Source organism: Drosophila willistoni (assembly GCF_018902025.1).
Source record: "Drosophila willistoni isolate 14030-0811.24 chromosome XR unlocalized genomic scaffold, UCI_dwil_1.1 Seg41, whole genome shotgun sequence".
In the NCBI taxonomy this organism is placed as follows: domain Eukaryota; kingdom Metazoa; phylum Arthropoda; class Insecta; order Diptera; family Drosophilidae; genus Drosophila; species Drosophila willistoni.
In genome coordinates, this window is record NW_025814058.1 from 601,714 (window position 1) to 628,612 (window position 26,899).

Consider the following 26,899-nt stretch of genomic DNA (forward strand, 5'->3'; position numbering starts at 1 on the left):
AGAGAGGACAGCAGAGTGCGTGAAAGGGCATAGTTAAAATCTAGATCTAAAATGAGACAGTTTGAGCGAGAGAGAGAGAGAGAGAGCTAGCTAGTGATATTGATTTGAGAAAGAACTACTGATAAAATATTGTTTGTGTTGTTTATATTGTTTGTGTTGTATGAATATATGTGTGAGAATTCTCTGAGAGAGTATGCGGGCGAGCAAATGAACGAGGCGGGCGACAGCGACTCAGAGACAGAGATAGCGAGTGAGACAGTATGAGCGAGACAGACAGAGAGAGAGAGATTGTAATGAGCTGCAAAATCTATAAAATAAAATACATTACATGTAATGGAAAGCAGCAGGCAGAATGAAGAGATCAGCAGGCACATACACATACATATGCATCAAACACCAAGGAGCCGTATGAATAATCCATCGATAATTGCCACCAAATAATGGATTTTTGATTTTTGATATATTTTTATGGATAATGTCTTTAAATGGGCCAAATGCATATTACATAATCGAAATTAAGAAAAACAAAAGTCAACGCTTACCTGGCCAGTGCTTTTTAAATATTGATAGGTACCATGCAGTGTATTGATATCATCGTGTTCTGAAAATATTCCAATCGATATACATATATGTAAGTTATTTATATTATATGAATGAAATGCTTATAAAGTCATCTTAGTTTAAAAATTTAAGCATTTCAAGATGGTTTACTTAAACTGAATTCCTTTTTTTTTAATATTTAATTGGTAGTAAAACTTTACTTTCTCCTACAAAGAAGTTAATTTTGACATTTAATGATTATCATATTCAAATCGCCATTGAAAGTATCTCAAAATTTCATTTCCGTTTTATGAGAAGCATTTCTGCAACAAGAGAATACACCATTTGCTTTGACATTTTTATTTAATGACATTTTGTGATTCTAAAACTGAAATTTCGGTTCTTTAACTTCTAGTATTTATCTTTTATTTATGATCTTGTTTATTTTTGTATCTTTCAGCCCACTGTGCATTCTGGCAAGTGCATGTTTTATTGTCATTTCAATAGAAGAAATATGAAACTTGGTTTACCAGTCCCAAGACCAAACATAACCTCACTTTTTAATTGGGTCGAGTGTGTTTTGATGACCCAAAAACGAAACAATAAAATAAGAGCTCCCCATCTCCCAATCAGACTTTTACTTTTCTAAGACGTTTATGCAATATTTTGTCTTTGGCTAAACGTGGAAGTAATAAATATGTATGTACATAATATATGCAAGCTCATCGTGTTGATGATTCCTTTCACTTTCCTTTCCAGATTGAATATTCGATAGGGATCATTACGTCGATGGAACGGGAACGGGAACGGATGAGACGGGACGGGACCTGCCTGTTTAAGGAGTTTTTTTTTTTTCTGTGCGTTGATGACTCTGAAATCAATCCACTTCACTTCACAACATTTCACTGTGGGCTTTTGTGTATGTAATTAAAGTGTTATTGCCATGGCATTTATCTAGTTATACACCCCTCATATCCGTACGTACGTATGTAAGTACGTATGTATTGTAAAAAGTCAAATGACTGCAATTGAGCATCTAAACAGGTCCAAATGCGGAAAAATGTCTTGATTTTCTTTTTTCAGTCGCATTCGAATGCGTCTTGGCCAGTTTGAAGTTGGTGGCAGCAGTGTAGGTCGATCGAACCACTTTCGGCTCTTATTTGAGTACACCCATTTGGCCTCACGGTGAACAAGGAAGTCGGTATCCACTAAAATGTCCCAGACCAAAAATTCGAAATAACCAAATTCGCTTTTTTTCTTTTCGCTTTGGCTTTTATTGGGCAGTTTCTCTGTTCAAGTAGATGAAAGTCGCCAGTCAACTGGTTTATTTTTGGGTTTTCAGTTTGTTTGCGGTAAACCTCAAAAACCTTAAGAAGTTTGCTTGGCTTGTTCCCATTCCAAATACAGTTACATTGTATTACAATGCAACACACACACACACACACACACACACACACACACACACTTGAACCATGGATCGTGTTCTAAGACAACCTTCAATCAGCTTTTAGCTCCGGTTATTGGCCGCATAAGCGTTTTTTATCAACGAAGGCAAACCAGGTGAACTAATTTGTTAGAGAATAGAAAAAACTGCAGAGGTGGCGACGTTCAAAATGTAAACCAAGTGATAAATTTCTTCAACATTCATTGCCATAATAAAATGTGCATGAATTATGATCTAATAAAAAATGACTGTTGTTGTTTTTTTTTTTTCACTTTTTTCATTAGTTAATTCAACAACAACAGTTCTGAGTGCCCTACGCCCCTGAATGTTCCACCAATACGAACATATGAGTGTTATATAAATGAAAGGTTGGTCTTTGCTTGCTTAACGCAACCAACTAACTGGTTGTCTATGCACTTTTTTTTGTGTTTTTTTGTTTTTGTTTTTGGCCGGGGCTAAAGTTGACATTGCTAATATTTGTACGCTGTTTGAAGGAATGTGTACTCATTTTTGCAAAAAATGACCAGTTAAACTATTCTTCTGTTTGCTTCGTTGTACATATTATTCCATGACTCCATAAAACCACAACCCCAAAATGAGAAAAAAAAGTGTAGTTGGCAAGTTTAATAACTTTTTAACTACCATTTAAGAGAACAGTAGGTTAGGTACTTGTCTTTTTTTTAACGACTACATACATAACTTGACTTACAGTATTTATGACTAGTAGTAGTTTTTTTTAACATAGGATTGTAAATTTCAATATAAAACATTTAATTTGTCAATTATGAACAGTAAACTTAAATATCTTAATAATATTGTAATTTTAACAATTTATATTATTTGTTTAGTTTAAGGAGATTTTAAAAGACCATAAACCTTTATGAACTTGATTTATTTGAACGTGTGCTTAAAGTCTCACAATCAGTAAAAAGACTTTAATTTTTTGTTGTTGTTAGATATTCGGACATCCCACACTAAAATGTTAAAATGTCAGTTAACTGAAATTACTGCATTAAGCTGCATGATGATGATAATAATGAAGATCTTGCAGTAGCAGCAGCTGGCGTTGGGTTTTCTTTAGCCACTTTTCTCAAATTACAAGTTCAATTGTATGAAAGAAAACTTCCGTCAGGGAAATTAGAGACATTTTTTTTGATTTTATTTAAAGATTTCGCTTCGCTTTGTATCTTAATGCCATTTAGTTTGGTATCTCTCACACGGTAAGAATTTGCTCGTTTCTCTTGGCTAACCAAATGTATGTCAAGTGATAGTTAGTCGTGTGAACCAACTAAATACTTCAAGATAGAGGCCACTCTAATAACGTGTTTTTTCTAAGATTATAAATTGCTTTGAAGTTGAGTTGATTGAAATTACAAAAATTTGCGTAAATATTTGGCATGGCATTCTTTAAATTTTGCTGTTTTGAAATTTTAATCATTTTTTAACATTCACAGGAGTTCTTTGTATCCCACATAGTGAAACATTTTCATAATTTCTGGGCACAATTTTTGTATTAGATCGATGTCGTTGGGGTTTTAATCATAAATCGATCAAATTGGGCTAAAATGCATCAATTTTTATCCGATAGTTTTAATAAAAAAGGAATTTTCTGAACTAAAACTAGTTTTTAGCACTTTTGCTTTCATAATAGTCTTAAAAGTTAAACATAAATATATAAAATATTCAAAAAGAAAGTGCACTTGCAATCTTGGCCTAATTTTCAGGCTAGACTTTGCAGAACCAGGAACCTATTTACTCAATCTGGGCTTAGTCTACTTTCCTTTCTTTATCAAACCATTTTTGTTGGCATTTTAAAAGAAATGTGTTTAATTATAATTACAACTTAATGAGAGTTTAAAAAGGTTATTTAAAGACAATTTAAAATAATATATAACACGAAATTTGATTAGTGATGAAAATAACGAAACAAAAACATCGAGTAACATCACCAAAAAAACAAAAAAGCACACTAGTCTGTATTATTTTCAGATTTTAATGACTACTAAGAATTGCATTGAATGATTTTTCTATGGAGTAAAACTAGAAATATCTTTTTTCTTTTTCCAATTATTATCACCTTAATTATTAAAAATGAATTCGATTTCCAAATACCCTTAAAATGGGCAAAGAAATTATAATTTTTTTTTATCTATGTGTTTTTGTATTATTCATATCGACTTAATCAAGTCCAAGGGCTAAAGAATGAGATGGTATATAGAGAGCATTACCGCCCTTAGGTCAGCCACCAGTCAGCAAAGAGCTAAATAATAATTTATTAATGCCACTAAAGCATTGCAAACATGTCCATACATATTGTAATTAAAAACTATCTATAAAACACATAAAAGTACATACACATTTGTATCTGTAACTATATCTGTATAGGTACACATATTCTATATATTGTGTGTGTGTGTGTGTGTGTATATGTTTTATATATTATGTTGATTTTAATTTATCAGTTTATTAGTGTAATGTCTGCGGCGTTCCCCCCAAATAAAATATGCCATAATTTATTCATGCATAAAGCAATGGCGCACTAATTTAGCTCCAAAACGGACAACTAATTTATGGTGAAAAGGCATTGCAAAAATATAAGCCCTGGCCAAAACAACAAAAAACAAAAAAAAAAAACAAAAAGAGTTGGTACAGGAAACGCAATGCAAGGTTGAGGGTTCGGGTCACTACGGTAATTAAAAATCAATTGGGCGTTGCTATTTACTTGTTGTTCTTTTTGTTGTTGTTTTTTGTTTTTTTTTTGTGTGTGTGTGTGTGTGTGCTGCTAAAAGGGCATATTAGCTTGGGTCACAAGTTCCTAATCAACATGAAAGAGTTGAGTTCATTTTGCAAGCAATCGTTTTAATAGTGTTTATTAAATAATTAAATAATTATTTGTAAATAAACTCATAAACCTATAATTTTGAGTTTAGAAGTAATAATTTTTATCCTATTACTTATTATTATCATCTATTTTTAATACACTTTTAACATGATCTCAGCCTATATACTAAGTGACGATTATATCCGTTTTAATTAAGAAAAATTTCTTATTTGTTGGGAAATTTCAATTTACTTGCTTTCCTGGTTCAAGAAAACAATATTTTGAAATTATTTGGTGAAGTAAAAAGTTGCATACAAAATTTAGAATTTCAATTGGCCCCAAATTGATTTCTAGGGTAAATTTAAAATTTTTGGTATACAGTTTCTCTTATTTTGACTAAATCAACAACTTTGGCAAAGAATCCAAAATAGATTTTTGGACTCTCTACAAAAATTTTTGAAAAGTTTTTCAAAATTTTTTTAGAATATGTGTCTTTTTTGCCGATATTAAATTTGCGGCCTTGCATTATAACTGACTTCTAAAACTATGTTGACTAAATTTTGGGTATATCTTCTTAATGCGATGACCAAGTCAAAGCTTTAAATTTCCAACCTAAAACTCTTTACTAACATTATTTAAAAATCGTAAAAATTCAGGATTTAAGATCGAAAACGTGTTTGATGGGATTTCGTGGATTCAGATGAGGTCTCAACTATTGAATCAAGAGACTTGGGTTCTGAAACGTAATGGATTCAAAATGAACTTAGTTTTCATTACATTTTTTAGACTACTTTTATTTTTTTTTTATTTTAGTTTTTTGGTTTCAAGTCTCTGAATTTATTATGACGATTTCAATGTGACTCTCTTCAAATATTTCTGAATATTCTGTCTAGCAACTATGAAACTAATTAGATATAAGAAAGTGTATTTAATAGTCAACTATTGCTTGTACTTTTTATTGTTTTTTTGCAAATATTGTTCTGGTATTTTTTGTCCGTTCACTTCCTGTATCTTCGCATAATACGCAACGTGATATGCAATCGAGCGAGACAAGAATCGGTTAGCATTTGGCTTTTTGTTTTTCATCTCTCTAATTTTTCCTTCTTCTTCTTCTTCTTCTTCTTCTTTTAGATATGCATCTCTATTTTTCCTGTTTTTTTTGTGTGTGTGTGAGTGTTGTTTTTTTTCTTAGGGTTACTTACTGCCCGCATCATGGCCGCTGATGTGATTGTTGCCTCCAGTTAGACCCAATGCTGAGAACTCGGATGGCTGCAGCTTCACTTCCATTTCCTTGAGACGACTGTTTAATTTATTTGTATGCATGAACAGAAAGAAGGTGCACGATATGGCCAGCAAAGCAATCAACTCCACCGAACTGCAAAAGAAGGAACGAGAAGAGATGAGAAATTGAGAAAATGAGCAAAGTGGTCCCACTTTGTTTAGTCAAAAGGTTTGTCGTCGTCTATTAAGCTTTTTATGATTTACGCAAAATTCGAGCTTATTTTTGTTTCTTTTCCTAACAGCTATTATTTCATTTACACTTTAAATTGCTGTCATAAGCAGCAAAATGGCCAACAACCAAGAACAACAACAACCAACAACAACAAATACATACATATAACCAAGTACCCCAAAAGGGGAACAACAATCTAAAAAAGGTAGCTTTGTGCACTATGTCAACATTTAATTAAGTTGCAAGAACCTTGGGGGACAAAAGCGACAACTAAAAAACAATAACAAAAAGAACACCAACAGCAACAACAACAACAACAACTATGTAGCCAAAGTAACGAAAAAAGAAAGAAGAAAGAAAATTAAAAAAATAAAAAAGCTTTAGCCATACCAAAGAACGGATAATCCACAATTTCCATAATTGAGATATTTCTTTTGTTTCTTTTTGAATTTTCATTATTTAACTTATAAATGCAATTTTCAAGAACCAAAGATATAGTTATTGGCAGTGAAAGAGTTTGGAAATATTTCTAAATATGACCTAAAAAATGTTTGCTTTGTTAGCCCACTTTGTTACTTATGACTCTTAAAGTTCAACTATGAACAAATAGAATACTACAAATGGTCGCTGAATTCATTTGCTTTTGTCTGCCATCCAAAAGGTTTTTAGTTGTATTTCATGAATTTTAAATTATACCTTTTGTTAGCTATACTTATATAGAGTATTCAAGAACTCGTTGTAACATTCTGCCTGGAATACGTTTTGTTTTATTTTTATGACGGACTTGACCGGTTCCAACAGACCGGAATATCTTTTGTGTGTTTGTGGCCTGCATTTAGGGTCTGGTCACTTTTGATATACTTACTTTCAGTCTATATCTGTGTTTTTTTTTTTTTTTTGCGTATTTTGTTTTGATAACAAAAGACAAAATGGAGAGGAAAACGAGGCAAAAATTCCAATGCAAACGTTTTCCTTTGGCAATTTTTGTTGTTATTTTACCCTATAAAAAGGGTAAAGTAAACAAGTCAACGAAAGTTATAGAAAAGAGTATAAAGAAAAGGTAAAAATTATGGACTAGGTAAGACTTGGAGCACAAGTTTCATCAGGCATTCTCTAGTCATTATATTAGAAACTGAGATGGAATTTTCAAAGTGATAAATATAAAGGTCAACTGTTAGTCGGTGCTCTGATTTAATTCTGGAATTTGTTTTGCTGCAGCTTTCCGCTCACCGGACAACAAGAAAATATGTGGAAAACGAAAGAGCTGAAAATTTTTTCTTTCTGTATATTTCTTGTTTGCTTTTGTTTGGCATAAATCTACCGGCGATAGCAGAGAGATAGAGACTTAAAAAATAAAAGAGAGTAAAAGAAAAGCGCTATCAAAATAATAATAACAAATTATTCAATACATTTTTTGAAGTGATTATGAGAAACAAAATATGATTCTTCAATCTTCAGTTTGGAAAAGGAAAACAAATAGCATTTTAGTTGTCATTTCCATTTCAGATAAAAAGAAGCATATCTTTTTTATTTATGTTAAGAATTATAAAAATCGGGATACAGATTTTCAAATTATAACAAAGAATTGACATAATTCACTTCTAACAAGGATATTGGGTGGATATGGGTGGCTAATAAGGATTGGGAATAAGATTGAGAAATGAGTAGGAGGAAGAAGAAAGATGTGGATTGTAGTTAGCCCTAAAACATTCTTATTTCAATACTGTTATATACATATGTAAGTATATAAGATTTATCTTCTAGAAAGTCAATCTTCCAAATTTTCTTGACTCTTTCAGTTGCCCATGTCCTCCAGTGCTCTGTCACACTGGTCCTAAAATGGACATTCTCATATATATTCTATAAACTATAGTCAGGACATCATTAAATATGAAAGACTTTATCTGTAAAATCTTAAATTATGTTTTCTTGCCATAATCCAAGTCCAAGTGTTTATTTAAGATAAATTCTGCTATTGCTATTGAAATTTTTTGCAACTTTAAACAATTGAAATTGAATATTAAAAGAAACAAATGTTGCTCTGCTCTTTATATGCAGATAAGAATATGAGACAACTTGAGCCAAGTCGTTTTCTCTTTTTAAGGATATCAAATGCTTACATTATATGTACCTATTCTTGCAAATGGTTTTTGATATGATTTTTGGTATACATTTCAGCTGCCTTTGGAGATGGTTTTGAGAAAGTAAAGTTGCAAATAAAGTGTAATTTAATACCCAAACCTGAGGTAAGAAACGCTAAAAGCGAAAGGCAAAGGCTCTCTGGCTTTGGCTCAAGCTGAGATTTGACTTTCAGTTCCTATGCAAGAAGAAAGAAAGAAAAGCTAACAATATCAACAACAACAACAACAATAACAAGGTCTATGACAGAAAGTGTCCAGGGTTGACCATAAGAAGGTTTTAAGTTTTCTAAAGTATTTGCGTTTTTTTTTTTGTTTTTCAGCCTTTTAGGCCCACCACCTGCTGTGTGGACACGTTTTAAGATCTGAACTAGAGATGAGTTGAGGAGTTAAGCTTAATTTTCTTTTTTGTTTTGTTGCTCGTGACTCACGCCAAAAGTTGCATTTCAGTTTTGTTTCTTTTCTTTGTTTTTTTTTTTTTTTTTGTTTTGCCAACTTATTGTTTAAGTTGACACTAAAGTGCCCCACAAATCCCATTTAAGCGCTGGCCTGGCCACATACCAAAAGTTCTACTACAATACAACTTTCGGTTGAAGCATAAAAATCCACCAGGCAAGTTGCAAGTAACGACTTTGAAGATACCTTGTAGTAGGAGTCCTGCGAGTTCCAATACCCTTGAATGCGAAGCATTGGGCAAACTGATTACTCATATGATTTGTTTTGTGATGATGAGTGAAAAATCTCTCAAAAGACACAACACCTAGTCCAATGGGTTTCGGGGGGGGGGTTTAACTATTACAAAAAGGGTATCTCAAGGTCGTTGAACATATGTACTAGTTGTTACAAGAATTGGTCCTTTTTTGCCATTTTTATGTTTGTTTTCTTTACCATTGCGTTCGACTGGCGGTATATATGCCGAAAGTTATGTGATTATTAAAATAAGTTTACGTGACGGCGTCGATTTCTTTTGGACATTTGTTAGAGAGAACATGTATCACCAGAGCGTGTGGCAAGTGGGTGGCTATTTGGGTGGGTCCGATTGCAGTTCGTTTGCTGCCACGTAGCACATGTGCAGGCCATTAGGGACACCGTACCCGCCCCAGCCCCACCCCCCACCCCACCATCATCATCAACATCATAGCCATCGCCAACAACATGAAAGACCACATTTGGTTCGTTAGCGCTTTTATACTCAGTACCCTCCATAGGATCCATACACACACACACACACACACACACACAAAAAAGGGTATACTAAAGTCTCCAAAAAGTATGCAATAGCTAAATAATTGTCAGCTTCTTTCTATTCTTTAAGGATAGAAATTTTTTTTCTTTTGAGTTTAAATGAAAATCTAAATATTTTCAATTTGTTCAACATTTTGCTTTTCTCTCTCTCGATTCCTTCCATGGGAAAGGGGTACTTGGTAGTCGACTTTTCTCCACTTGCTTATTGGTTTTTTTCTTCTTCGTTTTTTTCCTCGTGTATTGCCTTTTCTCAAGGGATCGCTGAAGTTAAGGGATGATTCTAGCTTTCAGCAGCCAAATATTTATATATATATATATATATATAGAAAATACGTGTATACGAGTATGGACCAATTCTAGTGGTTAGAGTTCATCAAGATTATGGTTACAGTTCATCAAGCATGTGTGATCGTAGATGAAATAAAATTATAGCTTAGGGATTTGGACAGAACTCTCCTCTAATGGAGAAAATAACTAAACTCTTGCTTTGACTACTTGAATTAGAGTTATGTATGTGTATGAGAAGTCCATTACAGGATCAATTATTTGCCTAACGAAGACTCTTGAAGCAAAAAGAAAAAAGTGCTTAATCAAACAGAAATCGATGTATATGTAGTCATGTGGCAAAGTTTCTTGACCTCTTCATGCTTTTGCATATTATTAAATCAGCCGAATCATTTGCTAACCCCGCGGGGCAAACTAGTTATAAAAAGAACTGCCGAAAGAAAGAAAAAAGAAAAACAAAATTAATGTCGATGAACGCGTTGTCCGATCGTGTTATGTCATATACATATGTATATGTATGTATATGGACAACGAAATGCTAATGACCACAAAAGAAAAGGAATATTCATGGACCCATCTACATATACATATGTATCTAGAAAATATTCTACGATATTCAATGATTTCATAATTGCTGTACCTTCATGTTCACATTCTTTTAACCTGTTTTTTCTATTTTTTTTTTTTTTGGCCACTTACCCCGAGGGCTAAAAGTCAAAGAGAGTTCAAACACCTTTTTCGTTAAATTTTTGCTTTGAATAGAAACCTGAAGTGCGGCTTTAAAAAATTTTGTTTTCTTGCAAACGCGATTGCGTAAATAACCAAATAAGCATAGAAATAAAATGTCTTTCAATCTTAAGTCATTTCGTTGGCCGTTTGTAGTTTGATTAGCTGGAAAATTTGCCATCGTTTAATTAAATTATGCTGCAGTTTGTAGTCATTTGGAGTTGGAATCTGTGCTGAAGTTGGTAATGGAGTTACGCTTACGTATGAACATCTATGCACACACACAGACACACATAAATGAGTATGAGCGGAAATGGCAAGCAATTTGCATGCAACGTTTGTGCACTGACTCTCTTTCCCTCTCTCTAATTTTTATTTTTTTTTTTATGTGGAAGTGAAAGGCAGGCACGAGTTCAGTCAGCAGTAAGAAGAAAGAAAGAAAGAAAGAGAAGCAAAAAGGTGTGTGGTGGGGCGGGATGGGGAATGAGGTGAGGCCTGTCTATGCTCACGCGACGGTTAGAGTTGTCAGAAGAACTAGAGAAATAAGTGGCTACGGTTAAATGCCATAACAGTTATTTTTGCTGGTCAAATTCAGTAATTTCTTTATGCAAGAGACAGAGATACATAGAGGTAGAGCTCAGGTGTGCTTAAAACAACTGCTCTTTGAACCCAAACGATCTGTAGTTGCTGTACTTAAATGATAGGCTACTCCCTACAATCCTTCAGTAGCTTTGATTTTGGCCTACAGAGTCATGTTCTCAATCAAATTTCAATCACACCGGATAAAACATAGCGGCAATGAATGGAACGTTAGCTATGCACCTTGCACCTGCCTATCTATCTGCCTACCTGCCTACCTACCGGATGACGCCAGATTGTTGATGTGGTAATAAGAGTGAGTTACATGCCAGCCGTTTGCTATTGAAAACTAAAGTGCGAAATCGTGTGTAGTCTGTTTGTGTGTGTGTGTGTGTGTGTGTGTGTGTGTCTAAGAGTGTTATGTTCGATGTCAAATTAGCAGAATACTAAGATGAGGAATCTCATGTTTCATAACACTGACCTAGTACCTTAAGAATGGCTTTGCCCTAAGCCCAACTAAAGCTCTATCAAGGCAAGTGAAAATAGATAACTTTTTGGGTAACTACAGGGTCTCTTTTAATTTGGGCAATTGTTTCTTGTGTAAGTGGATTTTGTCGTTGTTGACTTCAAATTTATTACAATTACTTATTACACGCAAAAACTAACAAAAAAGGGAAATTAAATTTGAAAACGGTTTGTTGATGCGTTTTTAAATGCTTACCAAAAAGACTCTTGTTATTACAGAAAGTAACAACAACAAATATAGTCACAGAGTTAAGGCAACACTACACAATATATAACAACAACAACAACAATAATAATAATTTAGTGACAAACCAGAGGGCCTTAAATCATTTCTCTAGTGACGAAATCTCTATACTCTGCCATAAATATGTTTCTCCTACGATTAATGGGAATCTCTGTTAATCGATAAGAAACTCACTTTCTCAAAAAACTGAAAGAGTGTGTGTGTGACCTTTATTTTATATATGTATCTAGTTTGCGTTGATCCAGATATGGGCATAAAGCACTCAACACTCAACAAGAGACTTGAGCAAAAGATTTGATGTACCTTTTTCTTTTTTTGTTTGGTTTGTTTTTTGTTTTGTTGTTTTGTTGTTGTTTTTTTTTTGCAGGGCTATTAAAATGCCATATCATTTGTAAAATTAAAATAAACACCCAACAATTGCAATCTCAGTGACTCGTCAACCGTTAGTCTATCGCACCGACCACCCCGCCCACCCCGCCTCAAGCCGTCAGCCGCTTGTGCCCGCCCACCCATCGGTGGGTGCCTTCAATTAAATCATATGGCGGAGGGTTTATTAAATTCATACCAGCATAAAATTGTTGTATTTGTAATTCATATTGTTATTGTGGCTACTTATACAATATTGTTGCAGTACGTGCAAAAAAAAAGAAGGCAAAACAAAAAACCAAATAAATAAACAACAAAACAAAACCAACAGCAAACAAAACAAAAAAGAAGAAAAAACAGAGCAAGAGAAATAATTGCATAAAAAATTCACATGGGCCAAAAAAAAAAAAAAGTGGTTCCCGACCCAACCACCCAGCACTGCCACCGACGCCCCCCCTCCACCCCTCCACTCCCACTTTACACAGGTTATACAACTTTCTAATCAAAATATTACTTTATTATTTGTCATTATTCCCAATTTAGATTTGTTTATGTATTATCTTTTCTTCACTTTAGTTTACTTTATTGTAACTTCATTTTTTTTTTTGGGGCTTTTTTATTTTTGTGGCGTCACGCCGTCAAAATTATTCAATTGGTTCAATCAAATCGGCTCTTGGAACACATTCAATTGGACTTTTCATCATATTTTTTTTCCCCAAAATTTTCCTCTCTTTGTGGCAAAACAGCTTACATTTTTTATCCACCCCCCCTTGCCGCGTCCCTTCCCTTCCCACTGATCTATCTAACACGCACTTTCAGTTTATAAAATGCCTCGGAAATTCGGTCAGCCAACAACAACACAAACATTGAGACAACGGTGGACGGAAAAAAAAGAAACAAAAATTAAGCCGAAAACCAAGAGAGGCACGTAGAACGTTTTAATTACAATTGCCCCAGTTTCATCGCCCAGAGGCTAGAGCTGGGCTGACAGAGTTTACTGGAGCCGATGCCGATGCTGATGTTGAGATTTTTGTTTAATAGCTTCTGGCGATTCGTCAGCTGATGCAGACAGTTGATAGTTACCCTTGGCTTCGAGTTAATAGTTTAATTGGAACTTCAAGCCGTTGGGCTAGTAGAGACAAGACCAAATCGGATTGCAAAGAGACCAGAGACCAGAGACCTGTCGATTGCTGATTAGAATGATTGGTATGAAGGAGGAGCTCCATGGAGGATTGTGGGTTTGGTTTCGGCACTGCTGCATTGTTTTGCTACTGGCAAGCATTATCGGGATCTCAAAATTACTTACTGTAGTGGTGATGGATAAAGTTTTAAATTAGATTATTGATTGGTGGGCCAAGTTACTCAGTAAACTAGGTCCCTCCCAGCAAGAAAGCCAGCTTGTGGTCAGTTCTAAACTGATCTCCGATCTCTCTGGCAACGATTAAGAATTTTTGATGGAAAACTTTCATTTCATAATGATAATGAGCATTGTTTGCTCTGCGGGATCATCAATTTACCTAAGCCAAAATTCACTTTCGGATCATTAAGTTCCATTTAGATAGCTCAAGTCATAATTGATTTGCTTGAATGCACCCGAAGGGGAGAAATACTACACTAAAGTCGCCAAAATGTAGAGGAGTGTTCCGATTCCATAAAATATATATATGTATGTATATATATTGTTCCGATTCGATATTCGATATGTAGACTTATGTAGTATCTGAGTAAGACAAATTTATTTTGCTACGCCCCCTTGGGAAAGGCAATATCTAAGCTATCCTATAAGAGTGAGCGAGATAGTCTAATTTTTGTATTTCACTTTTCTTGCAAAAAAGTTAACAAAAAATCGACACAAATTGAATTTCTTTGAAATTTTGTCGGTTATTTCTTTTTAATCTTCTATGTAATATATCTAATTTGCGAATATTTTTGTACGTCTTTTTTTTTTTTAACATACATATTTTAAAAATACATTTATTGTACATTAAAAAATAAAACACAACATTCATTAGCCACTGTGCATTTGTTTTTTGTTTTTTGTTTTTTGGTCAAATATATTCATCTTGCTAACCAAAATGAAGCAGCCAAAATGTAGTTGTCTATATATAATTATGGCTATTATTACGGTTATTATTATTATTTATTCGATAGGCCAATAGCACGCTCAAATGCAATAATACGTAAGTACATGAAGAAAAAGTTAATGACTTTGGCGTTCAAGCATAACGGAAAAACCAAAATGGATATATACGTAAACATTGAATGCCTAAAATCGGGTAAAAAAAAAATAACGAAAACCAAAAACAGCAGCTCCAGTCGCCACCATCTTTGAGCAGTTTTTTTTTTGTTTTACCCATTTCACGCCTATGAATTTTGCCAAAACAACAACAACAACAACAGTATATAGACTGATGTTGTTGACCATAACGCAGCGTTGAGCACTCATTTGAATCCAGTTGTTGTGGAATGGTTGGAAGATTGAAACCAGCTTATAGACTCAATACTTTTAGCAATTATAAACAATGGCTCATTGAAGACCACCTGCCCCAGTTGCCTCTGCCCCTGCCCCTGCTCCTGCCCACGAGTCTAGTCTCTGCAATTTTCCTTTTTGCTTAGAATGAAATATTCAATTGCCATTTTTTCACGTAGTCAGAAGGAACGTGATCTAAGGCAAGAAATAAGATAAATGAAGACCGAAACCGAATTCAAGCTATGGGAAAGTCTTCGTTGTCGTCTTCGTTTTCGTTTTCGACTTTGAAAATCGATCAATAGTTGGAATAGTTTTTTTTCTTCTCTATTTTTTTTTTTTTGTTGTTTTTTGGTTTTCTTCTTGTAACTTCCCCCTCACTTCCTTCATCGCAACTTCATCTAGTTTGTTGGAGCAAAACTTTCAATTGCAAATTGTGCTGTTGCATTTCGAAGAACGTGTAACTGCAACGCTCCGTTGCGAGTTCACCGCATCTTTTTCCCCCACCCCCCTACCCCACACACACACACACACACACATACACAGTGTAGATTTGCGACAAATTGTTTGTTGCTGCTTTCGTTTTGTCTCTCAATAGAGAGAAAAAGATACAGATGCCACACAGCTCACCGTTGTTGCCACCGACTCTGCCTCTGCCTCTGCCTCAGCTGCAGCCTTGTTGGAGTCAAAGTCAGAGTCAGAGTCAGGGAGTTGGCAACGATAGAGTCATGCTTGTTGAATAAAAGTGTCAATCTTGAAGCGAATGAACGAATGAACAGACGAACAAACGAACAAACGAACAAACGAATGAATGTCGTTAGCAGCTTGTAACATCGTCATCATCATCATTATCAGTGGAAAGAAGACAATCTAGTTTTTTGTTCGGCAAAGTGAATGAAAGTAACTCACAAAACTTTTGACAGTTGTCTTAAAATGATTAAGCAAACTACAAAAATAACTCCATTTGAAAAATAACCAAAAAAAGTCAAACAAATTACTCATTAAAAGAAAACAAAACATCATATTGGCCTTGCCAATATTCATAATCAATGAAAATTTCAAAATTTTGAGATTGATATTGCCAAAATGGTAATCTAGGGTAGCTTATTTTAAGTCTTTCAATGAAAAATCTCTCTTAAATTGCTTTTATCTTTTAATTAGCTTCTTAAAAACAAATTTCGAGTGCATTCCCGTCAAGAGAAGTTGTAAACTTTTGGCCCAAAAATTTCTAAATGAAGTGGCTACACGATGTGTGTGTGTGTGAGCGTGTACAATTTCACAATTCTTGTGCTCTAATTGTCTGTTTTCAGGTTAGACTCGAGGATTTAATGGGCCTCGGTCGACAGATGCGGATTCATCACAATTAACAAATTTTATATCGCTGCCATAAATCAGTTGACAAGGAGTTTAAATGTGTAGTAAACGCTTATGTGGATCACCACTAATTGTTACATATATAGCCAACATAATGAGAGCTGAACCGATTACCCATTGACATTCATTGTGTGTTTTTGAAATTATAACGCATTATTCTTTGCTCTAGATCTGAATAGAATAGAGTCAGAGAATGTAAAACTCTCATATGGTAATTTGATCGTTAATAGTAGTTATCGTTTTAGTTTGAAACAGGAAACGGCTAAATTAAATTCTCTCTAACTTCAAGCTCCAACCACACTAATTATCGATATCAATCGGTAATCAATGTAACAATGTTAGTCTTCATAACCTCAACCCACACAAAATGGATTATTATGGACATGTTTCCTTTAGATAGCAGCCACTGTTTGAAATTTGTATTGAATTTGAGCCTTTCATAAATAATGTACATACATGTATAAATACATACATATATAAACTTGTCTGATGTAAATTGTTAATAAGAACAACAATGTTTGGGCCTTATCATCAGCACAACAGCTGAGCCAGCAGGCATTATTCCCCTAATCCTCTCCATTGCTCCCACCACTCACGCACCACCATATGCTCTCTTTCCCCACTCTCCTCCACACTTATATCTTTATTCTCCACCGCTCTATACGTACTCACATGCATACATATGTACATACGTCTACACTTTGTCTCTCCCTCTCTTCATCTGATAAGTTGAGCGAGTCCATGCAGGCGTTAAATGAGAAGCGTTTGGCAATGAGCAAAGGTTGTTGTTCTTGTTGTCGCTGCTGCTGCTGCTACTGTTCTTGTTGTTACGGAGATCAGAATCAGAAATGTGTCAACTTGCCTGCTACAACATGCAGTTCGTCGGTCACGCCCACACAGAGCAAAAATTAATTGCAATACCGCAAATGGCAGCGTCAAGTAGTTAAAAGTAAGCAGAAGGAGATGTAGACAGCGTAGCCACTTTTTGGATGCAATTTGGATTGTGGGCGTGGCGGTGTGTGGGTGGTTGCGGGAGGAGGGCCAGACTAGTGACTGGTTGCAACAAGGATGAGCTCGTTAAAGAAAACGACAACAACAGTTAAGTCCCCACAAAAGGTACGCGAAATAATTGCAATACATATTTGCATTCATAAATGTAAGTGTTACAATAAATAAGTATTTGCAAACATTTTTCTTCAGAGAAAGTTAACAAACAAATTTAATGTGAGGTGCCCACTAGAAAAAGAAACTAGACTAACTAAAATTAAACAAAAATGAAATTCATATTTGCACATGAAATTTTAAACACTGCAAAATATCTAAATAGAGGGAGAGCAAGTCACAGTTACAGTTACAGTTGTTTTATGTATATACATAATTATGTCGCACAACTTTTAGTTGAGAGTTTTGTTCGTTGTTGCCGTCGAGTTGAGTGCGTAAATTTCTACTTGTAGTCGTTCGGTCGTTTTGGCAGAAAATGTTATTAACATTCACTGCAAGCATCACGTGGCCACACCAACTCAAATAAGAGAGTGATGATGTCTAGCTTTTGCCTTGCCGCTCTCCGCTCTCACCCCCTACAAGTTAATGTTCCCTCTACCAGTAACCACATACTTTTTCAACCACTATTCTCATACTTATTTCTTATGCTGCTCGTGCGTGAAACCTCCATGCAATAATTTATCCGAATTTCAAACGAATCCTTTTTTTTTCATTTTGCCACTTTTAATTGCCAGACACAGTAAATTATTTATTTAGGCAAATAATTTGTAAAGAGAAAACATCAGAAGGGGGTATTTTTTTTTCTTTTGACTCATTACATTTTGTCAAATGCAGGACCGAATTTACTAAAAAAAAATGCCTCCATATACATATTTTCTAACTAAAAGCATTTTCTATAGATATGGTCATTCGATTTGGATCTTTACTCTAATTAACAGTAAATTAAATGAAATTTTGTAGCTCTTTTGCCCATTTTGCTCCGACTTGGATTGGTTTTTAAATAAATCCAGGGCTGGTCCAAAGGTTTGGTCAAAGGTTTGTCGTTCCTTTAATTTGTCATAGGTTAGGTAAGAGACTGACTCCATAGAATATGTTTTTTGTTGCCACATTGATGACTGACTTCCTTGGCCTTGACAATGATGAATGAGCTGTTGCTGTCTTTTGTGTTAGCCACATACGTTTAATGTCTACTTTACAATCTTTTGTTTGACGATCGGAGGGCGGAAAAAACAATGCTGCAAATACATTATTTACAACAATAACAAGCGGTCATCTAAAAACCATTTTACGGTCAAATTTTAAACTAAATTTTTTAACTAGAAAAACGGTCGATCCTCCTCTTTTTCTTTTTTCATGATGTCATAAAGGACAACTAAATATAAATATGTTGTTTGAGAGACGTTTTTCAAATTAAAAAAAAAAAAAAATAACACATTTCTTTAATGCACAAAACACTTAAATGTTTGGCAACATTAGTTTATAGCGGCCTTGACACTCAATTAAAATGAAACTAAAAAACGCTTACAGTCAGAAGACAAAGAGACAGAGAGACAGAGAGAGAGAGAGAGAGAGAGAGAGAGAGAGATAGAGGGAGACATAAAACTTTGTTCATGTTTCTAACAATTAAACTAAAAAAGTTCGAGTCATTAAATTTTATATAGCCTCATTTAGTTTGAAAGTAAATCGAATGTATGTACTTAACAATTTCGCGCTAAAAACCATTCATTACAATTTAAACATGGTCTGTTTGAAATTGATTTTAAACGTATACGTTATTTTTGCGTAAAAGTGAAAGATCAACAATAATCCCTTTGCGGATGCTTGCCTTCATTTCACTTTCAGTTGCATTTACTCTAAATACAAATCTGCGGCTCATTTTGGTTTTGTTGATTTTTTCTTTCCTTTTTTTTTTGTTGCCATGCCAATTGATGTCAACCTGCTATTTCCAGCAGCTCACGAAAGAAAGTGACGCCAAATTCCAAGTGAACAGTGCGATGGCAACGGACAGACAGACAGACAGACAGACGGATGGACGAACAGACAGACAGACGGAAAGACGGACAGATATAAAGACCATACACTGGAAGCTGGAGATGCCACCGCCCAGGCACACATAGACCCCAAGCCACCAAAGTAGGTCGAAGTCTCCATCTCGTTTCTTAACTTGTTTAACCGGCAGCTGGTTGGGTGGTACAGGGTAGAGAGGCTAGAGGGGGGGAAGGATACAAAAAAAAAAAGAACAACAACTTGCTTAGCAACAAATGTTCGCCCCATAAAAATATCAAACGAAATGTGCATCCTGGGGGACCGGGACCGAGATCGGGACTGGGACTGAAACTGGGACTCCTCTCTGTTATGTTGGCTAAACCGGTCAGAACTCTAAACTCTGCTAAAAATGCAATTTTATGCGCAATTTCATTTTGTCTTCCCCTAAACCCCCAAACCCCCAAGCCCCCAATCCCATCACCATCAACATTTCATACCAGCTGCGTTCAAATTTGTCGATTTTCCTGATGGAAATTAATTGAGAAATTCAATTTCCCCTTCAGCACAGGTTTTGCTGCATTTATGTTAATTGGCTAAGGGCGGCACAAAAGTTTTAAAACTAAGTACCAATCTATCTTTACCTTTTGCAAAATCTTGAGAAGGTTTAATCATTTAATTGAGCAATTAATAAAGGCAGCGAGAATGAGTGAGAGAGAGAGAGAGATTGATAATAAGCTGTATAGATTACATTTTTCAAACTCTACACTTAAAGATAAGTCTTGTTAATAAAATATCCATTTCAGGATCATATCGACAACGCTATCATTGACAGCTTTGTAAAACTTTCAATTTTATGATCAAAATAATTACTATGGCAACTATGTAAAGCCTCTCTGTACAAAGACGGAAAATGGAAATTTCAGTTGATTAGAGGAGTCGTTATTTAACCTCATCAACCATAACAAATGATGTTCAAACAACACTAAAACTCACTTTATGCTATTGATTTTTGGCTAAATTAAGTGAAAGGCAGCTATGTCTGTATGTCTCTAGCTTGTTTTGGACGAGGGTCAGCGAATGCTGCTACTCATCCTATACCGCCCTCTGTACATTCTCCTTAATCTCTCAAGACAGCGCACAGCTTGTGACCATCCACGTGAATATATGGCAAATTAGGCGTGGGTGACGACCATTAAAATACCCATCATTAAATGTATATCAAAAAACAGTTACTAAAACAGCTTAAACAGCTTATCATACTTTAGTAAGTTGCATCTGCAGAAATAACATTTTTTTTGAAGCATTTTTAAGGCCAATCAATATGCTCATATAGCTAAATGGATTACAGGGTATTTAAACACCTGGCAACCATTGTTCATCTAATAGAAATATGTGTGTTAATAAAAGAAAAACAACAAAAAACCAAAAAAAAAAACAAATTTGAAATGTTGCCTTAAATCTACTTTGGAAGATTATTGCAAGATTTATAAGCAATATTGATCGATTTACAGCAGGCAGTGCATCATTAAAGTGAATTTACAATCTCCTTTAATTTGATTTAAGTGCCTAGTTAGTTAACTCTTACTATTGATATATGGCCCTTAAATAAGGAAGAAAGGGAACATGTTGTTAGTATTGTAGCTTATATGTACTTATGAATGGATATTAGATAACAAGCACTCAATTATTGTCATAACCTTTAACTCTCTTACGAGTTCTTGGAAAATATCTGCTACAATTTACTGAAAAATGTATAAAAACTGCTTTAAGAATGGCATAGAAATTGGCATAAACCAGTTTGAGTTTGCAAAGACCAAAAAAAGGCTAAAATACTTTCAAATGCTACCGAAACAGAAAACAAAAAAAAAAAAAAAGAAAAAAAATATGAAACCAGATCAAACCGAAATTGAATTGAAAATTCACATAGGCAAGCATCGACTTTGCGTATAACCTATAGGTAATCAATTAGTTAATCACACAGGGTAAAAGTCAGGTGTTAGTCGTGAACTAAAATGATACATTGCCAACCCACAGAGGTTGTGCCCGGGTTCAACGTTCATTATTAGCTCCAAGTCACAAAGAGAAGTAAAAGTAACAGATACAGATGTACATTAATTGCTGTCCAATACTTTGACTGGGGCATTTATATATACCTATTAGTTTAGTCTATCCTATCCCAACGTACAGGGTATTATCGAATGCAAGAGAACAACTATAAAGCGCAGTGAAGCCAATGCCAGAGCTACGCCTCGACAACAATTCGATTCGAGAGTCAATGGACATAGAGACATAGGAGGAGAGAACTAGCCGGATTTGGAGACAAAAATGGAGTCGGCCACGGACACGGGGGTAAGGAGACGAAGACAAAAGACGGCGACCCCCAACAATGAAAATGGACTAAGAAATAGACAATTTTAGTTTTTTTTGTTTTTTTGTTTTTCTTTGGAGTCAGGCAGGCAACCAAATTGAAATTGTAACAAAATGCTCACGACAAATATGCGGTTGTTTTTTTTTTGTGTTTTTGGATGCAGTTGTTGTTGTTGCTGTTGTTACAAGTTTTCCCATTCTGGTTTTGTTTTGTTGCCGCGTGACGTAATGACCATATGAACTAACCAAGACCAAGTCATGTGGGCCGCCCCAAAGTTGGCCACAAACGGGAAAGACATGAGACTATAGGATAGTCCAAGCCAACCAGGCACAAGGCAAGGCCCAAGCCCGTTTTTTTAAAGCTCAATTATAATTAAATATTTACTCATTGTTTTTGTTTTGGTTTTTGTGATTTTTTTGTTTTTTGGTGCATTTTTCTCTGTAAGCAGTTGTTCGTCTGTAATTGCAAAGAGCGAACTCGACCAACTGGATTAGGCCACTTTATTGTTGATTTTCCACAAAAAACGCTGAAAACGCCAAATGCCTGGCAATCGTTTGGCACTCACTGAAATTCAACAACAAATGGGAAAAGCAAAAAACAAAAACACAAACCAACAGAAACACTGATTCCAAAGTGCTAATTGAACTTCACTTTGCCCAACCAGCCAAATTGTAAACTTTGCTGTTAGTTTAGTTCTTTCGCACTTTTTAACAGGCTCTCGCTTTGTTTGTGTCCAAAAACTTTTGCTTTTCGTTTGGACCCGATCATTCCAAATGAGAGCTACAGCTTAGCCCTCCAGGGGCTGATCAAATTTTGCCCAAATATGTAGTGGAAAGTGAGAGATAGAGATTCGAAAAAAACAGACACAAAAAAAAAAAAAAAAACAATATGTTGGCTGAAATCACAAAAACAACAATGCTTGTGAATTCTCTACTGAATTCTCTTAACTAGTGTTTATTCAACATCAGGATGACTGTCATTAAAAGATTATTGGTACTATAAGGAGAGGTTACTGTAGATGCTTTGGGATTGAAAACACTTTATCATATCATTTCCCTTATTTTTTTTTCCAACTTTATTGAAATGTAAAACTAAGGCGTCATTATAATATGATTTCCTATATAGAAGAATATAAGATTTGATCTACTTAAGAAAAGTAACTAAACTAATTTATTTACCTCTTTCTTTTTAGCTCTTAATTTGGACTACTAAATAGCATAATCTCCATATGTAAATGGCATAGTCGCTATAAGGAAACTATATTTAAGAGGTAATTAATGGAATTGAGATACAACTTTGCTTTTATTTTAGAATTTAAAACTATATTTATAAGTTCAAATAGGTAAAACATCTGCTAAATCAAGCTAAATAATGATCTTTAGTTTAAATGTTGATTCTGCAATGCCATATAAAGTTCGCCATGGTCTAATTCTTACAATTATGTAGTTCTTAAGTCACAGGGTATGCGGTAGTCGGCGTCAAGTGTTAATTTTAACACTTTTAACCTTTTTGTTATTGTTGTTGTTGTTGATATTTTCTATAGCAAATAGTGAAAGCCTACAATTGTTTACAATGTTTATGACCGCAACCGTTTAGCACTTTTCAATCAAAGGTGTGTGCAAGAGAGATGCCGCTCTCTGAATTACCACACAGAGGAGACAATTTTTCCCCGCTGGTATTAAAAAAAATTAATCAAGATTGTATTTTTTTCCTTATTTTTTTGGGGTTAACATTTGACCCTGCCGCTTCGGGTAGATTATGTAAAAGATCATGTAATAACTGTGTATTTGAATAAGTGTGTGTGTGCTCCCGTTTGATGGAAAAATGTTTAACAAAAACACAAAAAAACAACAACCGAAAAAAAAACAAAAACAGCAAACACTATTTAACACAATCATGTGAAAAATTTGCAAAACTTTTATTTTTTGCCCAAAAATATCAAAACAGTAACTAAAAAAGAAGATAGCTTTCACTTGATTAAAAAAAACAGAAGGTGGGCGCATGTCAGGCGTATCTGTTTTAAGGGGTGGAGTTGTTGTGGCCATGGCTGGTCTCAAATGGGCTAAGGGAGATGGATGGGGATGCTATTGGGGTTGACTCTTCGTTACCATTTGCGAGAAATGATGGTGCATAATAGTAAATATTGATTGCTATGCGGGAATGTATTTTTATGGTAATGGTGTTGAGTGGGCCAAGTGTGTAATCTACATGGTGTTGCTTGTTGGTTGCTGGGCAACCGCATGTTGCCAAATTAGCGACTAGGACTATTGTCCAAATTTCCATAATTTGCCGGCAAAGAAAGCTGACAAAAAAAAAAGCAAAGAAAAAAAGTGTTACAAATGCCCCCCCGTTCGCATCACTTCCCATCATCATCATCATAATCATCATCATCGAAGTGTGTGTTAGTCATACATGAGAAGATCTTTCACCTTGACTCACCGTAAATTAAGGTAAAAGCGAAATCATGGGCTAGAGCAGTTCCCCACTCTTCTTTTTCTAACCACTACGTAATCTGTTGAAATCTTTTATGAGTTTAATTTTCAGTCACGCTTCCCAATTTCGATTTAACCAATTTAATGCTTGTGCTAATTAAGGTGAGAGAATCCAGAGCAATTATATCTTATCTAATTTGATCTTGAGCATTGAGCAAAAGTGAAACAAAAAGTTCGTTTATCGTTTCAAAAGTATTGTCTATGGAATTCAATTGGTTCAATGTTTGCTTCTTCATTGCCCCAGTAATCACATATTCTCAATTTATATTGCATTATCGTTGGGAGGTTTGTGTGCCTTTAGCGTTAATTAATTACTTAATTAATATCAATTTGATAATTTAAATAAAACAGAGACATGTGCAAATAGCATGCAATGTGTAATCCAATGCATCAATATTGCTTAAAATTAATTTCTATTATTATTATTATAATTTTTGCACATTATTTTATTATTATTTATATAATAATCAGTAGCCGTGAGGCATTGATAGGCCATAATGGATAATGGAAAGGGGCAAATTCGATTGGACATGGGACATATTTTAATTTATGCCTATGTATTATCATAGGGTATATTGTAGTCGATATTCTGGTTTATCTACACGTTGTTGTTTTTTGTTGTGTTTTCGTTATTATTTGGTATACATCATGTTGGCATATTAATTGAAAAATACATATATACATATTCATATGTATGTAGAGCGGAGTATATATGGCAATTAAATTGCAATTAAATTTCGCACTGATTGAGAGTGGAAGTTGTCGGTCGGGGTTCTGGGATATGAATGGAAAAAAATAAGAGTTTTCTATTAAATTGTGAGAGTGAGTGACGACAAGTTGCCTAAAGATTTGTTTCCCACGACCCCAGCCCAGCCTATGTGGAGCACCTCACCTCAGTATCAACGCCTTTTTTTTTGTCTCGAAAAATGAACCCAGGCCAGCCAATTAGTCCATGACATGTGTTTATTCAGTCTATCATTAGTTTACATCTGGCAAATGAATTCTTGTTGCAACATTTTGGTTTTGTTTCGCTCAAAATGCGAGCATTGCCCAATAACGGACGGATCTGAGCCAAGTTGGTGGTGCTCTTGGTAGTGGTGGTGGTGGGCTCAGATCTTTTGGCCTAAACACCTTTTAATGGCTAAAATTGTTTTGAGGCAACCCGCAGACCACCATCAACTAATGAGCAGCGGTCAGGCAGTCAGTCAGTCAGTTATTCAGTCATTCACTCAGCCAGCAACCGAGTTCCAAGCTCCAAAAGGCCAGAACAAAACAGTAAAAACTGCGGATAAAAAAAAAAAAAAACCCAAGACAATTGAGAGCGAGGGGAAAACAAATGAAAAGAAGCATTTAGCTCGTTTAGCTAGTCGAAATAGTTAAAGTTGAGGCCGTTTTTCTCCATAATTTTCTTTGGAAAGCCGCAAAAGTTCCTAAGATATAAGTTTTGGATTGACTTTATAATTTTAATATTCAACTGGGCAAATAAGGAATTCCTCTCTATTCACAGTCTCTTGCCAAAAGTATCAAAAAGGACCTAGTATTAAATAAATCTATGAATTTAGTATAAAATTGAGTTTCAAGTAATTAAAGTCTTAATCTTAGACATCAATTTTAAATGCTCTTTAATGGATTATCTTAATTTGGGTAATATTTCACGCAGATATCATTTGCTGAGTTGGTTTTTCTCTAAACTCTTTTGCATGAGATTCAAAGAATTTTTTGGAGAAGTAAGAAAAGTAAGATTGAGTATACGAAATACGTCGACAAAGTGCAAGTAATTGTTAATAAATTATATAGAGAAATGTAACTTAAGATCTGGCAATTGCATTTCCTCTGGACCAGATCAAGAGGCTGATGAAATTTGAACCATTTGTGGTAAATAATTTGTTTAATGTGCTCACTTACCGCTTGGGATACGGGATACGCCGATACTTGAATGCATTTTCCACATCGCGTAGTTTCATTTTGTATGAACGATCGTTGTTTAAAGACATAAAAGCACTAAAAACACACAAATACCGAGCGACCTTATTTTTGTTGTTGTTGTTATTCGATATTGGTATATTAATTAAGAACTTAAAAAAAAAGAAATGTTTTAAAAATATGTTCTTTGCACTTGTTTTTCTTTTATTACATATATATTTGGCGCTGTGTGATTGTTTTTAAACTGTTTTTCTTTTGCTAACGGGGGAGGTGGAAAAAAAAAGTATAAAAAATTAGCTGAGCTTGAGGCTGAGACGTCTGGAGCTCACAACGTTCGCGTCTTGACTGAATGTTCCTGGCATCATTTGGCCCCCTTTTTGGCCGACTTGAAGTTAACCAAGTCAACGGCGGCTGCGCACGAAGCCACCAGCACCAGCAGCAGCAGCAGCAACAGCAGCAGCAGCGACAGCAGAGTCCAAGACGAAGAACAAGTCGGCTGGCGGCTGCTTGAAGCCAACTCAGTTGCTTGTTACGTTTTCAGTTACCGCTGTATTATTTGCTTTCTACCTTTTCTTTTTGCTCTCCATCGTAAACACACACACACACACAGACCACACATTTTCTCTCTCTCTCTTTCTCTCTCTCTGGTGTGTTTGTGTCTCACCTGTATTGTGTTCAGCGGTTTTGGACGCGACTGTAGTTGTATAGGATTTGCTTTTGGTAACATTAATCCACTTTTTTCATATTTATTTAGGTCGCCGATGTTTGAACATATTGTGTCTTTGAAATATCGAAAAAAGATATAGCCAGTGTCTATATATGTTTCAGTTTGTTGGGTATTAGACAGCTGATTAAATACATTCAAAATTGAATGACAATCGAATATTTTAGGCTTATTGAAACAGTTGGTAACTGTTCTAG

General features: G+C 34.9%; 1 protein-coding gene across 1 annotated transcript in view; it reads right to left on the reverse strand.

Annotated features, from left to right (window-relative positions):
• Window positions 1–26,150, reverse strand: part of LOC6643174 (heparan sulfate 2-O-sulfotransferase pipe) — a 40,227-nt gene extending 14,077 nt beyond the window's left edge. The window contains exons 1-3 of the mRNA XM_023176155.2: window positions 25,961–26,150; window positions 6,008–6,180; window positions 543–601 (exon numbers count right to left, since the gene is read on the reverse strand). Coding sequence (XP_023031923.1) covers window positions 543–601; window positions 6,008–6,180; window positions 25,961–26,049 — 321 coding nt within the window. The 5' untranslated portion in view covers window positions 26,050–26,150. The remainder of the gene's footprint in view (window positions 1–542; window positions 602–6,007; window positions 6,181–25,960) is intronic.
• Window positions 26,151–26,899: the final 749 nt, after the last annotated feature.